This window comes from Stomoxys calcitrans, chromosome 2 (assembly GCF_963082655.1).
Source record: "Stomoxys calcitrans chromosome 2, idStoCalc2.1, whole genome shotgun sequence".
NCBI classification, from domain to species: domain Eukaryota; kingdom Metazoa; phylum Arthropoda; class Insecta; order Diptera; family Muscidae; genus Stomoxys; species Stomoxys calcitrans.
The window spans coordinates 222,600,598-222,617,941 of NC_081553.1; the positions used below are offsets into that span (position 1 = coordinate 222,600,598).

Sequence of the window (17,344 nt, forward strand, 5' to 3'; positions counted from 1 at the left end):
CTGTCTTAGCGAATAAATTGAAAACAAAGATTGCAAGAACCGTTATATTTGCAAGAAAAATCTCGCAAACACAATGTGTACGAATATTTTTTTGTTGCTCTTTATACCCTACACCACTACTGTGGTACAGAGTATTATAACTGTATTATAACTCAGTGAATTAGTTTGTAACACCCAAAAGGAAGGAGATAGTCCCATTGATAAGCATACCGATCGACTCAGAATCACTTTCTGATTCGATTTAGCTATGTCCGTCTGTCTGTCCATGTTAATTTGTGTACAAACTACAGGAGGCAATTTTCATCTGATCATCTTCAAATTTGGTATTGGCATGTTTTTCGTCCTAGAGACGAAGCCTATTGAAATTGGAAAAAATCGGTTCAGATTTAGATATATTGGGTTGCTCAAAAAGTAATTGCGGATTTTTCATATAGTCGGCGTTGACAAATTTGTTCACAGCTTGTGACTCTGTAATTGCATTCTTTCTTCTGTCAGTTATCAGCTGTTACTTTTAGCTTGCTTTAGAAAAAAAGTGTAAAAAAAGTATATTTTTCTAAGTATTATTAAAAATGCATTTACTTTCTTTTAAAAAATCCGCAATTACTTTTTGGGCAACCCAATAGCTCCCATTTATATGTTCGTCCGATTTGCAGTAATACTGCAATAAAATTATCATTTGTTACCCGATTCTCTCGAAATTTTGCAGGAACAATTTTCTGATGACTACCGACGTTGTTGGCGAATTTCAGGGAAATCGGTTCATATGTTTGTATAGCTCTGATATATATATCGCCCGATTTTAACTCTCAGAGCCACTGCAACGCTTCCCTCGACGACTTCCACAATGTCCATAAAGTTTGCTCAAAATCGGTTCAGACTTAGACATAGCTCTCATATATATATTCTAGACCGATTTGCAGTAATCCGGCGAGGTCTGTCAAAATTGGTTCAGAATTAGTCATAGCTCCAACTTTGTACCTCCTATAGGGTATGTGTAGGGTATTATAAAGTCGGCACCTCCCGACTTTTGCCTTTCCTTACTGGTTTTTTCTTCATTTATTAGTTCTCCGCGTCCAAGATCTTTTAGGGACGCATTATAATTTTTTTTCCTTTTCAGAGAGAAATGAGTGTATATCCCAAAGTTAGAAAAAATAGCAAAATGGTGTCTCTTGATAGCTTTTAAAATTTTATTGAGGGTGTACGAATAATTTTTTGGGTCACTGTATGTCCTCCAGAGATTTGATGATTACTTGGCTGAGAAGTTATTTATATCGTTTATTATATAAAAATTTTATTTTATATAAAATCCAGTGTTGACATAAACTTGTTTGGTAAAAAATTAAATTTTTACAAAATATTTTTTGGAATCATAATTCATTCATCTTTAGTCTAGAATACAAATGTATATTTAAATCTTGTATTTGCTAAAATTATATGTGTTTTTTTGTGACACTTGCTATTGTTCTCGTTCGTTTGGTTTTTGTTTTCACCCTGACATTGTGTAAGGCTGGCTATTTATTTTGTATTCGATTGTATGAGGCTAATAATAGCTAAGCAATTGTGATTTGTATTTTGTTGTTTGTTTTGCATTATTAACTATAATGACATTCACCTCAATTTTAAATGAGCTTTAGTTTTGTTTTGCCTTTTAGCGGTAAGTTGGTTGTAGGCGTTTAAAGTAGAGAGGTTGGTGGTAAGGGGGAAACCATATATGAAATGTTTTAAAAATCAAAAAAAGCTTGTAAATATTTTTGCTCGCTTATAAGTTACATGAACAGATTATTATCATATAAAATCTTTGATATCTAACAGAGCACGTCGTAAAAGAACGGAAGTTAATTGGGGTGTGTATAACACACGGCTCAAGGAATGCAATAGGATTACCAGAGCGACAAAACGTGCCTCCTGGAAGCTTTTCTGCGAACAGGTCGATAGCGTTAATGACGACGCCAATATGAAAAAGTTTCTCTCAAAAACCCATGTCCAAAGTGAAACTTTAGTACACGACATGAGAGTGAGAGCAGAGACAACGGATGACATGTTGAGGCTTTTGATGAAAACCCATTTTTCACAGTAACACCGGAATCTTGGAATAATGACGTTGATCGAAGGCTTATAAGTACGGAGTTTATGATAAAGGAATCCTTGAGGAGCTTCAAACCATTTAAGTCACCCGGACCTGATGGAATATTTCCAGCGTTACTACAGAAAGAGGCGCCTCATCTGGCCAAAATTTTTAAGGCGTGCCTAGGACTTGCATATACACCGAAAGCCTGGCAGGAGGCAAGGGTGGTGTTTATACCCAAGCCCGGCAAAGCAAGTTATTTGACACCAAAGGCCTACAGACCCATAAGCCTTACGTACTTTCTACTCAAAACCATGGAACGCATAGTGGACACCACGATAAAAGTATGACATCCAGCGAACTGCTCAAATACAAACAGCATGGCTATGTCAAGGGAACGTCGGTAGAGACTGCCCTACACGAGGTTGTGCATAAAATAGAAGAATCCTTCGATGCCAAAACGTACCCCCTGGCGGTATACTTTGACATCAAGGGGGCTTTTAACAATGTGCGGACCGACACACTGATCCAATCCTCAGAGACTGGATAAACCTTATGGCATAAATATAAAGGAGAAAGTGGCACAAGGCACGCCACAGGGGGTCATTTTATCGCCTCTTCTATGGGTGACAACCATAAATGACCTATTACGGATGCTCATTCAGGAGGGATTTGAACCAGTCTGCTACGCAGACGATGTTATAATACTTTTAAGGGTAAGGATCCGAACGAGCTATGCAGAAGGACCGATAGGGTCTTGCATATGGCATATGACTGGAAGAGAGAAGATTGAGAAGACTGAAATATGCCTGTTCACGGCGAAGGCGAAGGTGGGCCAATTTAACGCACCACGTTCCCTCAATAAGACGATTTCGATATCTGACAAGATCAAATACTTGGTGGGATCTTGGATAGGAAACTGAATTGGAAGTGTCACATTCAGGAGCGTACTGAGAAGGCTCACAGATGTTGGGTACTATGTAGAAATGGGGCCTGAATTCGAGGATAGTGCACTGGCTCTTCAGGAGCGTGAGTAGACCAATACTTACTTACGCCTCAGTAGTTTGGTGGACTGCTATGGACAAAAAGTGCAACAATAAGGACCATACAACAGGTTCAGAGAACATAGGTGGAGCGACACTAGGGCACTGGAGACTATTCTAGATATCTGACCCATTGACATACAGATTAAGTGTGAGGCAGCCACTGCGGCTTAGGGGTAGATGGGAGAATGGATTGGGGATGGGAGCAGCTCATACCATCGCGGTATAATCGAGTCAACGATAGGAAACTTGGAAGGAAGGGAAGAGGTTTCCGATCGGATACCTGAGATGGACCGAGTGCGAGGCACTGCTGCCATAGGCACAGTCTTGGATTGACGGAACCCTAGTATTGCCATCTGGAAGATCATGTTACACGAATGGATCAAAGCTAGAGCACAGAGTTGGCTTGGGGTCTACATTGCGAACCCAGAGACTGCCTGACCATAGTACGGTCCTGCAGGCGAAGATTCAGGCGATCACGGAATGCGTGAAATGGTGTGGTGCTAACGCGAGAAAGTCGAGTGTGAACATCTTTAACAACAGTAAAATTGCCATAAGGGCAATAACAACCAGGACGGCAAGGTCACGAACAGTCTTGCATTGTAAGAAGGAGATTAATGCCTTCTCTGAGGAAGGTACAATCCGCATCGTTTGGGTGCCGGACCATAACGGAGTAAGGGGAAATGAAAGGGCAGACGATTTTTCCGTGAAGGCCAGAGGACTGTCGTCAGTACACTTGGTTAACACGAAGCCTTTCGGGTCGACGCAGTCCGAGTTAAGGGAGTGGGCGACGAATGCGCATGCAACATTGTGGAACAGCAAAATGGTCGGTAGGACGGCGAAACTCTTATGAAGGGATCCAGATCGTGAGAAGACGAGGCTATTACTGAAAGGAAGTAAGAAGGGAGTCAGTGATGTGTAGGGCATGCGAAGAAGATGATGAGACGTTGGAGCATTTCCTTTGTCATTGCTCGGCTTTCGCGTCTAACAGATACCGGCACTTAGGTGGGGACACAATACCACACATTAACCAACTTAGGGGAGTGGTATTAAAACAATTAAGTATTTTGTAAGTAGTACGGAATTCCTGCACCCTCTTTTCAACCTAACTTAATGGCCCTTTTTAGACGGCACATCATGATCGTACTCATCGTGTGTACGTGTTGATTACAGCTTTGATTTTATTAAATATTTCATACTTTACTTCTCCTTTTATAACTTTATTTGGCACAGAACGTGTGTTTCAATATCTGTCAATTTATGATCACACATTTATTTGTAAATGGTAATCGATAGACGCCACCATTCATCGAAAAAAATCAAATGATTTTGATTTTTCAGTCATGACTGATGGTTATGTGTACATGTGATGCATATAACATTGTTTTCACCAATACTTTTACAATTACCATACATCAGATGTGCCATGTAAACTCTGCATAAGTCTGATACTATATTAGTTTTTCATAGGTGAAGACACATGTTGTTGTTGTTGTATCAGTGTGTTGTACACTGAGGCATCAGCTCTTGCCGGTGAATGACCCCATCGGGTCAATCTGGTACGTACAACCGGCTGCCATGGGATTGAGACATTTTTTTCAGGGTTACTTTTCTGAAACACTACAAAAATCTCAATAACAAAACGTAATACTTTTATGAACATTTTTTCATAAGTAATGAGGGAATATCCCACAAGTTTTCTTGCTTCAAAATCTATTATCTAAAAAAAGTAATCATGAAAAAATTTCCCTAAAAGCAAATACAGTACCAGCCTTAATGGGAATATGCGTGCGATGTGTAATGAATGAACCTGTGAACCTTGTAGATTATTTGTCGCTGTCATTTGAGACCCCGCAGCGCAGTGGTTAGCTAGACTGCCTATGACGCTGGGTTCGAATCCTGTCGAAAAAGAAAAACGGCTGGCGACATCAAATATGTTACTGTACCATTTGGTATGGCAGTCATACAAAAACTTCTATACAATACTCAGCTCTTAAAATGAGATGTATGAGAAGTTTGCCATTGTTCCTTAATGAAATGTTCAAAGGTCACTTTGCAATTTTGCATTAGAGACCTCGTTAGTCTGCGCCTGTTCGCATGGTGCCAGGTTTAGTCATACTATTTTTACACTTACAATTTCATCCGCAATGTCAAGCACAGACATCTACGAGTCCTCAACTATTCCGAGTCACATTTCGGCTTATGTTGCCGAGTGTTTACTTCTCAGGTGTCAAGTCGTCGTCTGCTCTATTTCAGGATTTACTAAGGTTAGAAGGTTAGGTCACTTGCGAAAACATAAGTTGGGTAGGCCCCATGTACATCATTAGGAATGTCAAATCTGCCGATTGAAAATGTCATCAAATAGGAGAAAATGTAAACAAAGAATGAATGTTCAAAGAGAACAAGTTGACATCCTCAATGCCAAGTACTGCTAAAAATTAAAAAATGTATGTCGGCTGATCGCTTAACTTAACCTTTTTCAGTGAATCCTGGTTCTATTTTATGTATGGTAACATTTGACTTGAAACAATAATATTGTTGAAAATGAGTTTAATAAAAAATGGTTTGGTTTTATAGACTGCAAAATAATTTTAAATAGTAATCAACGTCAACGTGTTTAATTTTTGGATTTGTTATCAGAGTTGTATTTTTCAACGCAACACTCAAAAACAGAGCTCAACGCGCTCATTCTAGTTTGGCCTTACGTTTTCCAAGTGAAGTGGCTAATAACCGGGCTTGGTAGTCGCGAGTCCTCCAATCAAACCTAACGGAAGTAACTCAACGCGCTCATTCTAGTTTGGCCTTAAGTTCTCCAAGTGAAGTGGCTAATAACCGGGCTTGGCAGTCGCGAGTCCTCCAATCAAACCTAACGGGAGTAACTGGGCACATTGCAATAGTGATTATAGTAGATGTTATCTTAATGAAGAGGAAACCAAGATTACATGTTTAATTCATGTCCGGGCTTGTAAGAGAAAAGGCTCTCTAACTTAGGGAAACAGTTCATCTCCGTTCCGGGAGTTCTTGAGAGATTTCTAAATCTCTAGTTAAATGTATTGACAACGTGGAATGGTACCATACAGAGGACACGACAAAATCCAAAATAACTGCATCGTATGTGGGGGGGCAGGAAAAAAGGCAGCCACAAAAACAGAATGGAAAGTTAATTGGATGTGTTCCAATGGCTCTATCAGAGATATATGAGATATATGTATTTACATCCATTCAGATACATCAGAGACATCACTCCCTTGCCGACTATTACTTGTCTATTTTCATGATTACGTTTAGGGCGGCTTTTGCGAAAAGCCTTAGATATTGAGATAAGATCAAGTCGCATTTTTTACAGCAGCGTTCTTACCTCACTTGGTTTTGTTCATGTGCCATATCTACACTGGCGCTCTGTTGTTAGCACACGTTGTTTGTAATGCTACATACGTTTGTAAAAAAAAACCAACACACCTTGTCAATTTAAATTTTGAAAAATATTTTTTATTCATGTCATTGATTATTAGTTTTGAATTCCCAATCTTATATTCCTTATCCTTTACAGATTCTTTTCCCCGGATAGAGAAAATTAAAAAAAAACAACAACTGATCAACAACAACAAGCAGTAATCAATAACAAAAACAACAACAACAACCACTCAACAACAACTATTGGAATAATTTTTTGCTTATATATACATTTTTCCTGGTTCATTGGGTATGAAGAATTACCGCAAAAATAGATTCACGCAAGCGTAAAAGGTTTTTGCAGACCACAATGAAGGAGATGGTCGGTGGATGTTGTGTTTGTTCCGATGAGCGTGGATGGCCCGAAAATCCACTAGTGTATTGTGATGGACAAAATTGTACGGTAGCCGTACATCAGGCATGCTACGGCATTGTCACCGTGCCCACTGGGCCATGGTTTTGTCGAAAATGCGAAAGTCAAGAGCGTACGACGCGTGTACGCTGCGAACTGTGTCCCTCGCGCGATGGCGCTTTGAAAAAGACCGACAATCAAGGATGGGCGCATGTGGTCTGCGCACTTTACATACCCGAGGTACGTTTTGGCAATGTTACAACAATGGAGCCCATTATATTGCAGTTAATACCCCAGGAGCGGTATGGGAAAAGTGAGTAGTAGTAAACATTGAATTTCCTCATGTAATATGCATACATATTTTGTTTACAGACTGTTACATATGCCAGGAATCCGGCAAAGGTCATCGCGCCACTGTGGGCGCGTGCATGCAGTGCAATAAATCGAATTGTAAACAACAATTCCATGTGACATGTGCCCAAAGTTTGGGTTTGTTATGCGAGGAAGCCGGCAATTATTTGGATAATGTTAAATACTGTGGCTATTGCCAGCATCATTATAGCAAATTAAAGAAGGGAGGCAATGTGAAAACCATACCGCCCTATAAACCCATTAGTCATGATACTTCATCTGATTCGGGCTCGTCGCCGGAAAAGGAGATAGACTCGACCATGAGTGCCACAGCCTCTTCGACTTCGGCGACCAGCATTAAGATAACCACCACCAACCTAACGTCTTCATCGTCATCCTCATCAAAGCAGCGAAAATCTTCAAATGCCACCAAACAGTCATCGTCTTCATCATCCACGGCGTCGGCTTCGTCAGCGGGTCCCACCAGCTCGGCCAATCTGACAAGTTCAATGCATAACCTTAGTGGAGGTTTGGGTGGCAGCGGCTCGGCTAATCTAAACACCAGCTCCTCTAATGCCTCCTCTTCTTCTTCTTCAGGTTTTGTTGGTAGTAGTAGTTCTATGGCAATAGGTGCGGGCACCAATTCCTCCAACATCAAGTCTTCATCTTCATCTTCGGGGGGCACATCGGGGTCGAGCAGCAGCAGTTACAAGGACAAAGATGGCAAACATAGTAAAAATGTTAACAAGATATCAAGTTCTAGCAAAGACAAGGAAAAGGACAAGGAAAGTTATTCCTCTTCTTTCTCTTCGCGAGATTCTCGAGAGAAGTCATCCAAGTCTTCGAAGAGCAAAGAGGCCTCATCCAGTAGCAATAACAGCTTAAATTCCAATATTAATACCACCATAGCGACAGCTTCATCTTCTTCGACTACATCGAACACCTCGGCCAATGTATTCTCCTCGGATCATGCCAATCAAGGTGGTGGAGGAGCGCAAAACCTTACCACCAACTCCTCTTCCTCCTCCTCTGCCTCCAATGCAAACAACATGACAACATTTGGCAATGTTTCATCAGCAACATCTTCGGGCATGCATGGCAGTCTGGGTTCTTCGTCTGCCCTTTCTAAGGAAAATTCAAAAAATCCCTTTTCTTCGGCCGCCACTTCGTCGACGTCATCATCATCGGCGGCAGTGAGCACAAGCCAATCCTCTGCTAATTTTCTCTCCGAACATCATTCAGATGCTACCAACTTAACACCCATACCCATGGATATTATACCTCCCAATAACAGCAGTGGGGGCAGTGGCAATAATTTAAATATGCCCACAAATCTAAGTTCATCCTCCTCCTTTAACAAACATTCGAATAACTCAATGCCCAGCATAAGCGGCAATGGTTCAAATCCTAATATGCATGGCAGCTCATCATCACAGCCCTCATTCACTTCCTCAAAGAAACGCAAAAGTGATTCAAGTAAATCAAGTAATTTTGGCACCGACGATGTGAATAGGTTCGTGAAAACCAACTCAATACACCCTCACCCCCGCAATAAACAATTAAGCCTAGTACTGACTTTGTCTTTTCGCATGAACAACTGTCTAAACGCATTTTTTAAAAAAAATTGTAACGAAGAAAATGCGAACACATCCCGAAGAAGTGGTACTGATCAAAATCCTAGCGACATGTCGTTGCGTCTATATATGTAAATCTAGCTTCCATTAATTACAAATGTGATTAAATGCTCACAAATGGATACCAAACAACTCTGCTTTCTCGCGAAGAAAGAGTACGTCGGATTTCGCAATAATTTAATAGACATTTACGCTGCGAATGAAGTCGTTACTAGGCTTTACGGGGTAAACATGAACTTTATTTTAATGGCAATTTTTGGACACTTTCCATTTTAGTTCTTTCCGTGATATTATTAAAGATGTTACTGTCACTCTAACACCCCTGACAGATTTCGAAAGGGAAATTGAGAAGAGCTCCAAGAAGGTAAGTCCAATTCTTCACATGATTTACAAAGACCCAATTATTGTAAAACAGAATAACAAGGTCGAGGATTTAGTTTAAATAACAAATGATAGCTGTTTTCAATAACTGCTATGGTGGCTGTTTTAAATTTGAAAAATTTTTGTTTCTGATATGAGGAGGCATTCAGAATAATCTCATTGTAAGATGAGTACATTTGGCATATGGTCCCTGATTACAAATTTGCAATTCGAACGCAAAATTTTTTGTAATAAGGATTGAGCGGGCTCTATCTGACAAATCGTAGTAGAGCCAAAACATTTTGTTGCTGTCGGTAAGTTGAAAAAGAGGGTGCGGATGTTTATCCGCCCATGCCACTATGGACATACACCTAAGCCATTAAACGGCTTGTTTTGCGCTCTAAATGCTAATTTGTCGCAATCCCATGGCAGCCGGTTGTACGTACCGGATTGACCCGATGGATTCCTTCATCGACAAGGGCTGCCACCTCGGGAACAAGCTGTAAGATTGCCGTGAGGTCCCTGGTTACAGGCGAAAGATGGTTGCAGGATATTTGTTTGTTTTTTTTTTTGCGCAAGTTTTAGATGGCACGGCACGGTTAACCGTATCGAAAGAGTAGCGCCCAATGACATGGATTGACCTGTTTAAGATCACTGCTTATGTATGCCGTTAATCCTAGTGTGCAGTTTACGAAGCCTTGCTCTGCAATTTACGAAATCAATACCAAAGCTCAGTTTATGGAAAATCTTTAAAGGTGCTCAGTGGAAGTAGTACCTCCAGTGTCTTGGCTACTGGTTAGAGAAGTTAAATCGATTTGTACGGTGCCTTCTCGCTCGGCTATATATATGTTATTATGATTTGGTTGACTAGGCATCAACTTTACTAATGAGGTATTTTTACCTGTTTACTAGACAAAAATGCAAATTATCCCATGAACTTTCCACTAAGGAATTGGGGCAAATGAGTGCTTTCCGATTTAAGTTTAAGCTAAATGATAAGGGACCTCTCTTTTAAAGCCGAATCCGAACGGCGTGTCTCAGTACGACATCTCTTTCGGGATGAGTTTTCACATAGGATAGGCCTTTAGGACCAGGACAGGCCCGAAGGACAATGAATGATAGATGGTCACAAAGAGGGGGCTGTAAGCATTCCAAAACTATGTGGCCTGATCTAGACTTGAAGAGGACTACTGCTTTGCTATCATTGGCTAGAATAGACGTCTCAGTCATTGTGCCCGTCATGACAGGTCACTGTCTAATCGGAAAACATGCTGACAGACTGAAGGTTGCCAGTAACGACTTTTGCAGAAGCTGTGAGGACATCCAAGAAGAAGAGACCAAAGAACACCTTCTGTGTGTGTTTCCCGCACTAGCAGTCAGAAAAAACAATTTAGATTTTCATTTCTTTGAGAACCTGTCTGATTTAGCGAATGTGAACATTCGCAAGTTATTGGGCTTTTTAAAGCGATCAGGATGGTTCAGGTTCAACGGTAAGAACTAGAAGGCATCTTCCTTCTTCTGCTTCTTTGTTATCACAATGGACAATATTAGCACAATGGATGAAAACCTAACCTAACCTAGGCCTTTAGCTTTATAGGCGTGCTACGGTGGACCAAGCAGACGACGTTATAATACCTTCACGTCCAGCGCAAAGAAAAGGCTCACAAATGTTAGGCGTTATGTTGTTGTTGTTGTAGAGTGTTGTACACGGTATATACGGAGTAGCTGCTATGGCAGTCGCGGACAATCAACGATATAACGATTTCTAGTGGAGAGTCTTAGTGAGAAGTCGGGAGGCAAAAATGCAAATTCGCCCATGAACATTCCATTAAGGAACTTGGGCAAACTTCTCACATATCAATGAGTGCTGTCCGATTCAATTTTAAGCTCAATGATAAGGGACCTCCTTTTTATAGCCGAGTTCGAACGGCGTGCCGCAGAGCGCTACCTCTTTGAGGAGAAGTTTTTACATGGCAAAGTACCTCACAAATGTAGTCAGCATTAAGAGAGGATAACCACCGCTAAAAAATTTTTTTAAGTTCCCGCCAGGATTCGAACCCAGGCGCTCAGCGTTATAGGCGGTGGCCTCGGGAGGCACTTGCTACGGTGGCCTCGGAAGACAGTTGCTACGGTGCCCTCGGGAGGCACTTGCCTAAATACTGAGTGCCTTTGATAATGGATATGTCAAGGGAGTTATAATGCACGACTCACTAGACACTCACGATAAACGAACCACTCATGACTCGGCAGCAATACCATGGCAGCCGGTTGTACGTACCGTATTGACCCGATGGAGTTCTCCATAGGCAAGTGCTGCCGCCTCAGTGTTTAACACACTGCTATAACAACAACAATGACTCGGCAGACAATCACCACTCACGAGAAAATCACGATTCATACGTTAAAATACTGTATGATTTGGATGCATTTGCATTTTTTTAGTCGTGATTTTCTCATGAGTCGTGCATGTGTCGTGAGTGCCTCCGTAGTTTCTCGTGAGTTTGATTTGTGTCGTGAGCATGATTTCGCTTACTCACGCTCACGCAAAAAGAATTTGAATTCAATCACGGTTAGGGACGATCACGTGATACGATTTGAATGTCACAACGAAACACGTGACCCACGCATGACACGACAACTCACCTGCACAACTCCAATGTCTAGAGCATGCGGGTAAGACGACGAGACATTCCCGGCACGAGATAACTATAAGCACCAGGCTGGATTGGTCCTTTGGAGCTTGCTCACCTATAGGAGCTAGACGAAGATCGCCACCTCCAGATATAGACATGTGTCTACAACAACAACAGCAACGATGAGACATTGAAGCATTTCCTGCTTTTGCTTTGCTTTTGAGGCTAAGGCACGGAATACGCGAGGTTGCACAATGTCAACGCTAGGATGTCGATCGTGAACATTTTTACTAACAGTAATTTGGCCATTAGGGAAATATCAACCAGAACGGCAAGATCGCTAACGGTCTTGGAGTATACGAAGGAGATTAATGCATTTTCTTAGTATAGCACAATCAGCATTATTAGGTTGCCAAGCCATATCGGAGTAAGGAGAAATGAGAGGGGAGACGACTTCAATATTAGGGCAAAGAAAACTGTAGTAGACAGACTTGTTGAAAGTGAAATCTTTTAAGGCGGCGCGTTACAAAACGAGACTACTACTGAGGGAATAAAAATGTGGCTTTCGACATCATTACGGGATACATAGTCCTGCGGGCGGTTATCTGAGCGATCATAGAATGCGTGAGGTGCTACATTGTTAATGCCAACACTTCGAGCATAAACATCTTTACGGACAGTAAGTTGTCGATTAGGGCAATAGCAACCAAGATGGCAAGGTCACAAACGATCTTGGGTGCAAGAAAGACATTAGAGCCTTATATAAGTATGGCACATTCAGCATCTTTTGGATGGCGGACCATGGCGAAGTAAGGAAAAATAAGATTGGCTGTAAAGACCGAAACTGAATCAGAAGCGTTGCAATTCTGCAAACCAGAATTTCCTACTTTGACGACCGCACTCGAGCGTCATTTTGTGTTGCCAGACGTAAAGTAGTGTTTTTAGGTGCCAAAGTTAAAAACTGTTTAATATTTGCGTTATACTTTTTTGACATTTGTTTGCAGAGTTGCATTTTTCAACGCAACGCTGTTCAACTTATTCTGTTTTAGCCTTAAAGGCCAGCGGACTGCCGTAGATAAACTTGTTGAATGCGAAGCCTTTTAAGGGATCAATGTGGCTTTCGTCATCATTACGAGGCAATTAGGCCTACAAATGCCTGCGGCAAGTGATATAGTGCGAAGGGCATGCGGGAAAGACGACGAGACATTGAAGCATATCCTGCCATTGTCCGGCTTTTGCGGCTAACAGTTACCGACACTGAGATGTTGATAAGGTACCAGGCTTGAACTGACTTTGGGGCATAGAATGCTAAACGATGGGACATTGCGTGAATATTTTAGCCCAAGCCTCTGGTGGTAATCGAATCTGTAAAACAATTGGAAATTATGTGGGTATTTTAGCCCATTTTGATACCACAGTAGCGATAGACCCAGCCTCTGGTGGGAATTGAACCTACGACTCCCGTATTTTTGAGGCGGCTGCATCTGCCGGAACGTAATTGAGCCAGAACTACTCTGGTTTGCCGGGGGAGGTCAATTTCTTCAGGTGCAATGGAAGGCGGTCGTTCTCCAAGGACTAAATTCACCCGGTAGCCATTTACAGCATCTGCTACCGTGTCTGCATGAATCTTGTCTAGACCTGCTTGATATGCCACTTGATCTAGAGGTTCTCTCTTGTTGCGCTGAACCTTACGCTCTATATCATGTAGATCTACCTTAAGGCTTCTGGGCGGTGGATATCTATCCACAAGATGATGATTTGGATGGTCTCTTCAATAACAGCCCAAAAACTATTGCTTAGACAACATGTAGTTCTGTCTTCGCACTGGTAGGTTCTTTGACTCCTGATGGAGGTGGTTCACATGAGAACTGAGGAGACAGCCCGTCCCAGTTCGGACGGTGTCATTCTGACAGATCTGAATATTATTCCACTACGTGTCACAAAGCTGACAAGACCACACTGGCGTTGCATAACTTACCACGGACTCGCCAATTGCTTTGTAGGTGGTCAACAAGGTTTCTTTGTCTGCACCCCAAGTGCTGCCAGCAAGTGACTTGAGGACCTTGTTTCTAATTTTGACTTTATTGCTAATTGCTGTGGCATGTGGGGAACATTTGTAGGAGCTGTCAAATGTGACGCCAAGTATTTTGGGACACTTGATGGTCGGAATCATTTCTCCATCGATCAGCACAGTCAGCTCAGTATTCACCTCACGCGTATTTGTAGTGACCAATATGGGTGAAGATTTGGTGGCAGATATCTTCAGATTTCTTGCAGCGAAATATGATGCAAATTCGTTGAGGTAGGTGTTCAACCTATCGCAGATGTCAACAATGGGTTGGGGGCCTGATGCCATGATCGTACAATCGTCGCGTCTGGAGGGGGTGGAATGGAGGATAGGTAGAGGTTAAACAGTGCCGGAGATATCACCCCACCTTGGGGAACTCCCTGTTTCACTCAAGGTTGCTTCGACTTCTTATCCCTAAATTCCACAAATGACTGGCGACCACACAGATAATCTAATAGTTTGGCATGGCTGACCGTGTCGAATGCTTTCGATAGGTCCAGTGCCACGAGGACCGCCCTATCACATGGCCTAGGCTGATCGAAGCCACGGCAAATGTGTGCGGTGATGGCATTCAAAGTTGTTGTGCTATGCAATCTTTGAAATCCATGTTGATGCTAGGCGAATGGAAATTCTCCTACGAGGCTCGAGAGAAGACAGATCGCTCCGTACGACTCCCCCAAACTCGGGTCCTTTTCAGGCTTCAGTAGCAGGATCACTCTGTCCATTTTCCAGATATCGGGAACTATAAGAGTGTTCAAAGACAGATTGAGGACAGTAGTAAGGTACTCAACTCCAGGTAAATCCAAATTCTTCAACATCAATGTAGAGATTCCGTCGGGGCCCAACGCCTTGGATGATTTGGCGCCACGGATGACATTCGTAACTTCGCCCACGGTAAATTGTGATGGCTGTCCATCGGCTCGGAGACCACGAATACGGCGAATGGCTCTCCTCCTTGCCCTGTCCCTCTCGGGATGCACAATAAATTGACGGTTGAACAACCTGGCGCATCTCTTCGGATCAGTCACGGTTACTTCGCCAAAAGCGATTGATGTCCTGCCATACCGTCTACCGGGATTCGAGAGTGACTTAAGAGTAGACCAAAACTTGCCTAAACCGGTGTTTAAGTTACATTGCTCCAAGTGTTCCAGCCACAAATTCCGCTTATGTTCGTTGACTACCCTGTTTATTTCCAGATTCAGCTCGCTGATTCTGGAGTTTGTGGGGTCCATACAACGAATCCCATCACGTTCGTCTGCGAGTATCACTGCCTGTGCCGGCTTAGGTGTATGCCTGTAGTGGCTTGGGTCAGATTTTAATCCGCAATTTCTTCTCTACCTAGCCAAAAGTTTACAGAGACTATAAAACAGCAGAGACCAAGGCGTATATTGTTCAGGTACTAACACTCTTTTGTATAAAAGTAAGATTCTCGTAGTCTGACAAGACCACTTACGCTGGCTCTATAGCAATGCTTTGTAATCTTTTCAATAACATCTCATTCTAAATTCTTTAAAGTGATGACAAAATATTAGGTTGCCCAAAAAGTAATTGCGGATTTTCCATATAGTCGGCGTTGACAAATTTTTTCACAGCTTGTGACTCTGTAATTGCATTATTTCGTCTGTCAGTTATCAGCTGTTACTTTTAGCTTGCTTTAGAAAAAAAGTGTAAAAAAAGTATATTTGATTAAAGTTCATTCTAAGTTTTATTAAAAATGCATTTACTTTCTTTCAATAAATCCGCAATTACTTTTTGGGCAACCCAATATCTCTGAATAAAATCTTTTTATAATTCATGAAGTTTTAATAGCTTTTCCACAATTTAGATATATCTTCATTGAATTTAAGTCAAACATCTAGTCATGTGGAAAGTTTATGGTTTGCAGCTTATTGACCCGCAACAATCTGAATCTCACTTCCGTATTCTTTTAATATTTATATGGAAAAAAGCCTCTGCCACCCTACATTTTTAACTTCTAAATGCATTTTTTTGTGGCTTTGGTGGTAATTTTAAATATAGGCGTAGCCAACGTTGCAATGACTGCCACCCATAGATACCACCCATTGTTATTGCTAATGTCTCATGGTGCTGTTCCGAGGAAAACTGTTGAAGTTCAAACATTAAATTGCATTTGAAGTTGCTATCAGCAATAATTGGTGCTTTGTTTTCACACCACCATACTCAGTCACGCAGGATTCTTATTTTTTATAGCTATAGTTGTTAGTTGAATAAAGTCCTCTTTATGAGCATGATCATAAACACGCAAATATTTACTTACCTACCCCCTTTGTGTCTTATGATTTTTACTGTCACAGTCACTTTCGCTTTTGTACACCTACATCGATTGTGTAAAATTCTTGGAAATTGAAAAATTTTCAATGCCACGACAAAATTTATTATCCCTGTTTTGGCTAAAAGGTTGGCATTGGACTAGCACGACAAAAGGTAGTTTCTTTTTTTAAAGCACGTGCTATTCTTACTAGCCTGTCGAAACAAGCGTGCCAGAAACGAGGGAAAATCTGTATATCAAGTAGTACGGTTCAAAATCAGGCCATGCCTTTGGATATCTTAGACTACAGGGAGATGGAAAATTAATTCAATTTATTTTATTTAAAACGTTAAAATATGATGCTTCTCGAACTTTGCAATGAAGAAACCGAGGGAAATTAACTTCTCACATTATACAGAGAACTGTATAATAATCTGTTGGGAGATTAATATTGTTGTTGTTTTTATTATAGTCACATACTTGCACGTAGAAGTAGTGATCCCGGGAAATTTCGCACAATTGAGCAGATCTAAGAATAGCTATTCACTTACTTGTCGATATATATCTATTTAGAGTACAGGCTAGGTTAGATTAGGTAAGGATGATGACAAGACCTTAGTCGTCTAGACGTTGGCCAGATTAAGGCCCATTGTGATTCCTCATCTTACCTCTTCCCCATCGCCTTCACAAAGCAAACTGTCCTTTAACATACTTTCTGGAGACACCCAGATGAAAAAGCGAACGCCTTGATTCTGCACGCACTAACGCTTCTCAGTTCTTGTAGCGCCTGAAAGAAAAAAGAACCCAATATCCTGTTTCTCTTTGACATAAAGCAGGGCATTACCAAAGAAAGTGGAAACTCCCGTGCTCCCAGGATTTAATCTCATGACACCACCGACATGTGTCATCATTTCTAATACCAATACGAGAGGATTCGATCTCATGACACCACCGACAAAAGACTATCTATGTTCTATTTCGAGCGTTCATCCGTTCACATAAGCTTTGTTTGTTTCCATCCGGCTGTTGAATTCCAGCTATTTAACCATGTTAAGGACGCTGCTTATTTCCATAGAAAATGTGGATAGTGGTGGGTATACATCCAATATTAAGGTT

The 17,344-nt window shown here is 41.5% G+C and overlaps 1 protein-coding gene across 7 annotated transcripts in view; it reads left to right on the plus strand.

Annotated features, from left to right (window-relative positions):
- The window catches only part of LOC106090796 (protein AF-17), a 90,316-nt gene that overhangs the window by 7,840 nt on the left and 65,132 nt on the right, over positions 1-17,344 (plus strand). For 6 of the 7 annotated variants that reach the window (XM_013257138.2, XM_013257104.2, XM_013257131.2 and 3 more), the window contains exons 2-4: positions 6,659-7,226; positions 7,286-8,777; positions 9,175-9,262. In XM_013257138.2, coding sequence (XP_013112592.2) covers positions 6,872-7,226; positions 7,286-8,777; positions 9,175-9,262 — 1,935 coding nt within the window. In that variant the 5' untranslated portion in view covers positions 6,659-6,871. The remainder of the gene's footprint in view (positions 1-6,658; positions 7,227-7,285; positions 8,778-9,174; positions 9,263-17,344) is intronic. The other variant, XM_013257123.2, reaches the window with a different exon arrangement.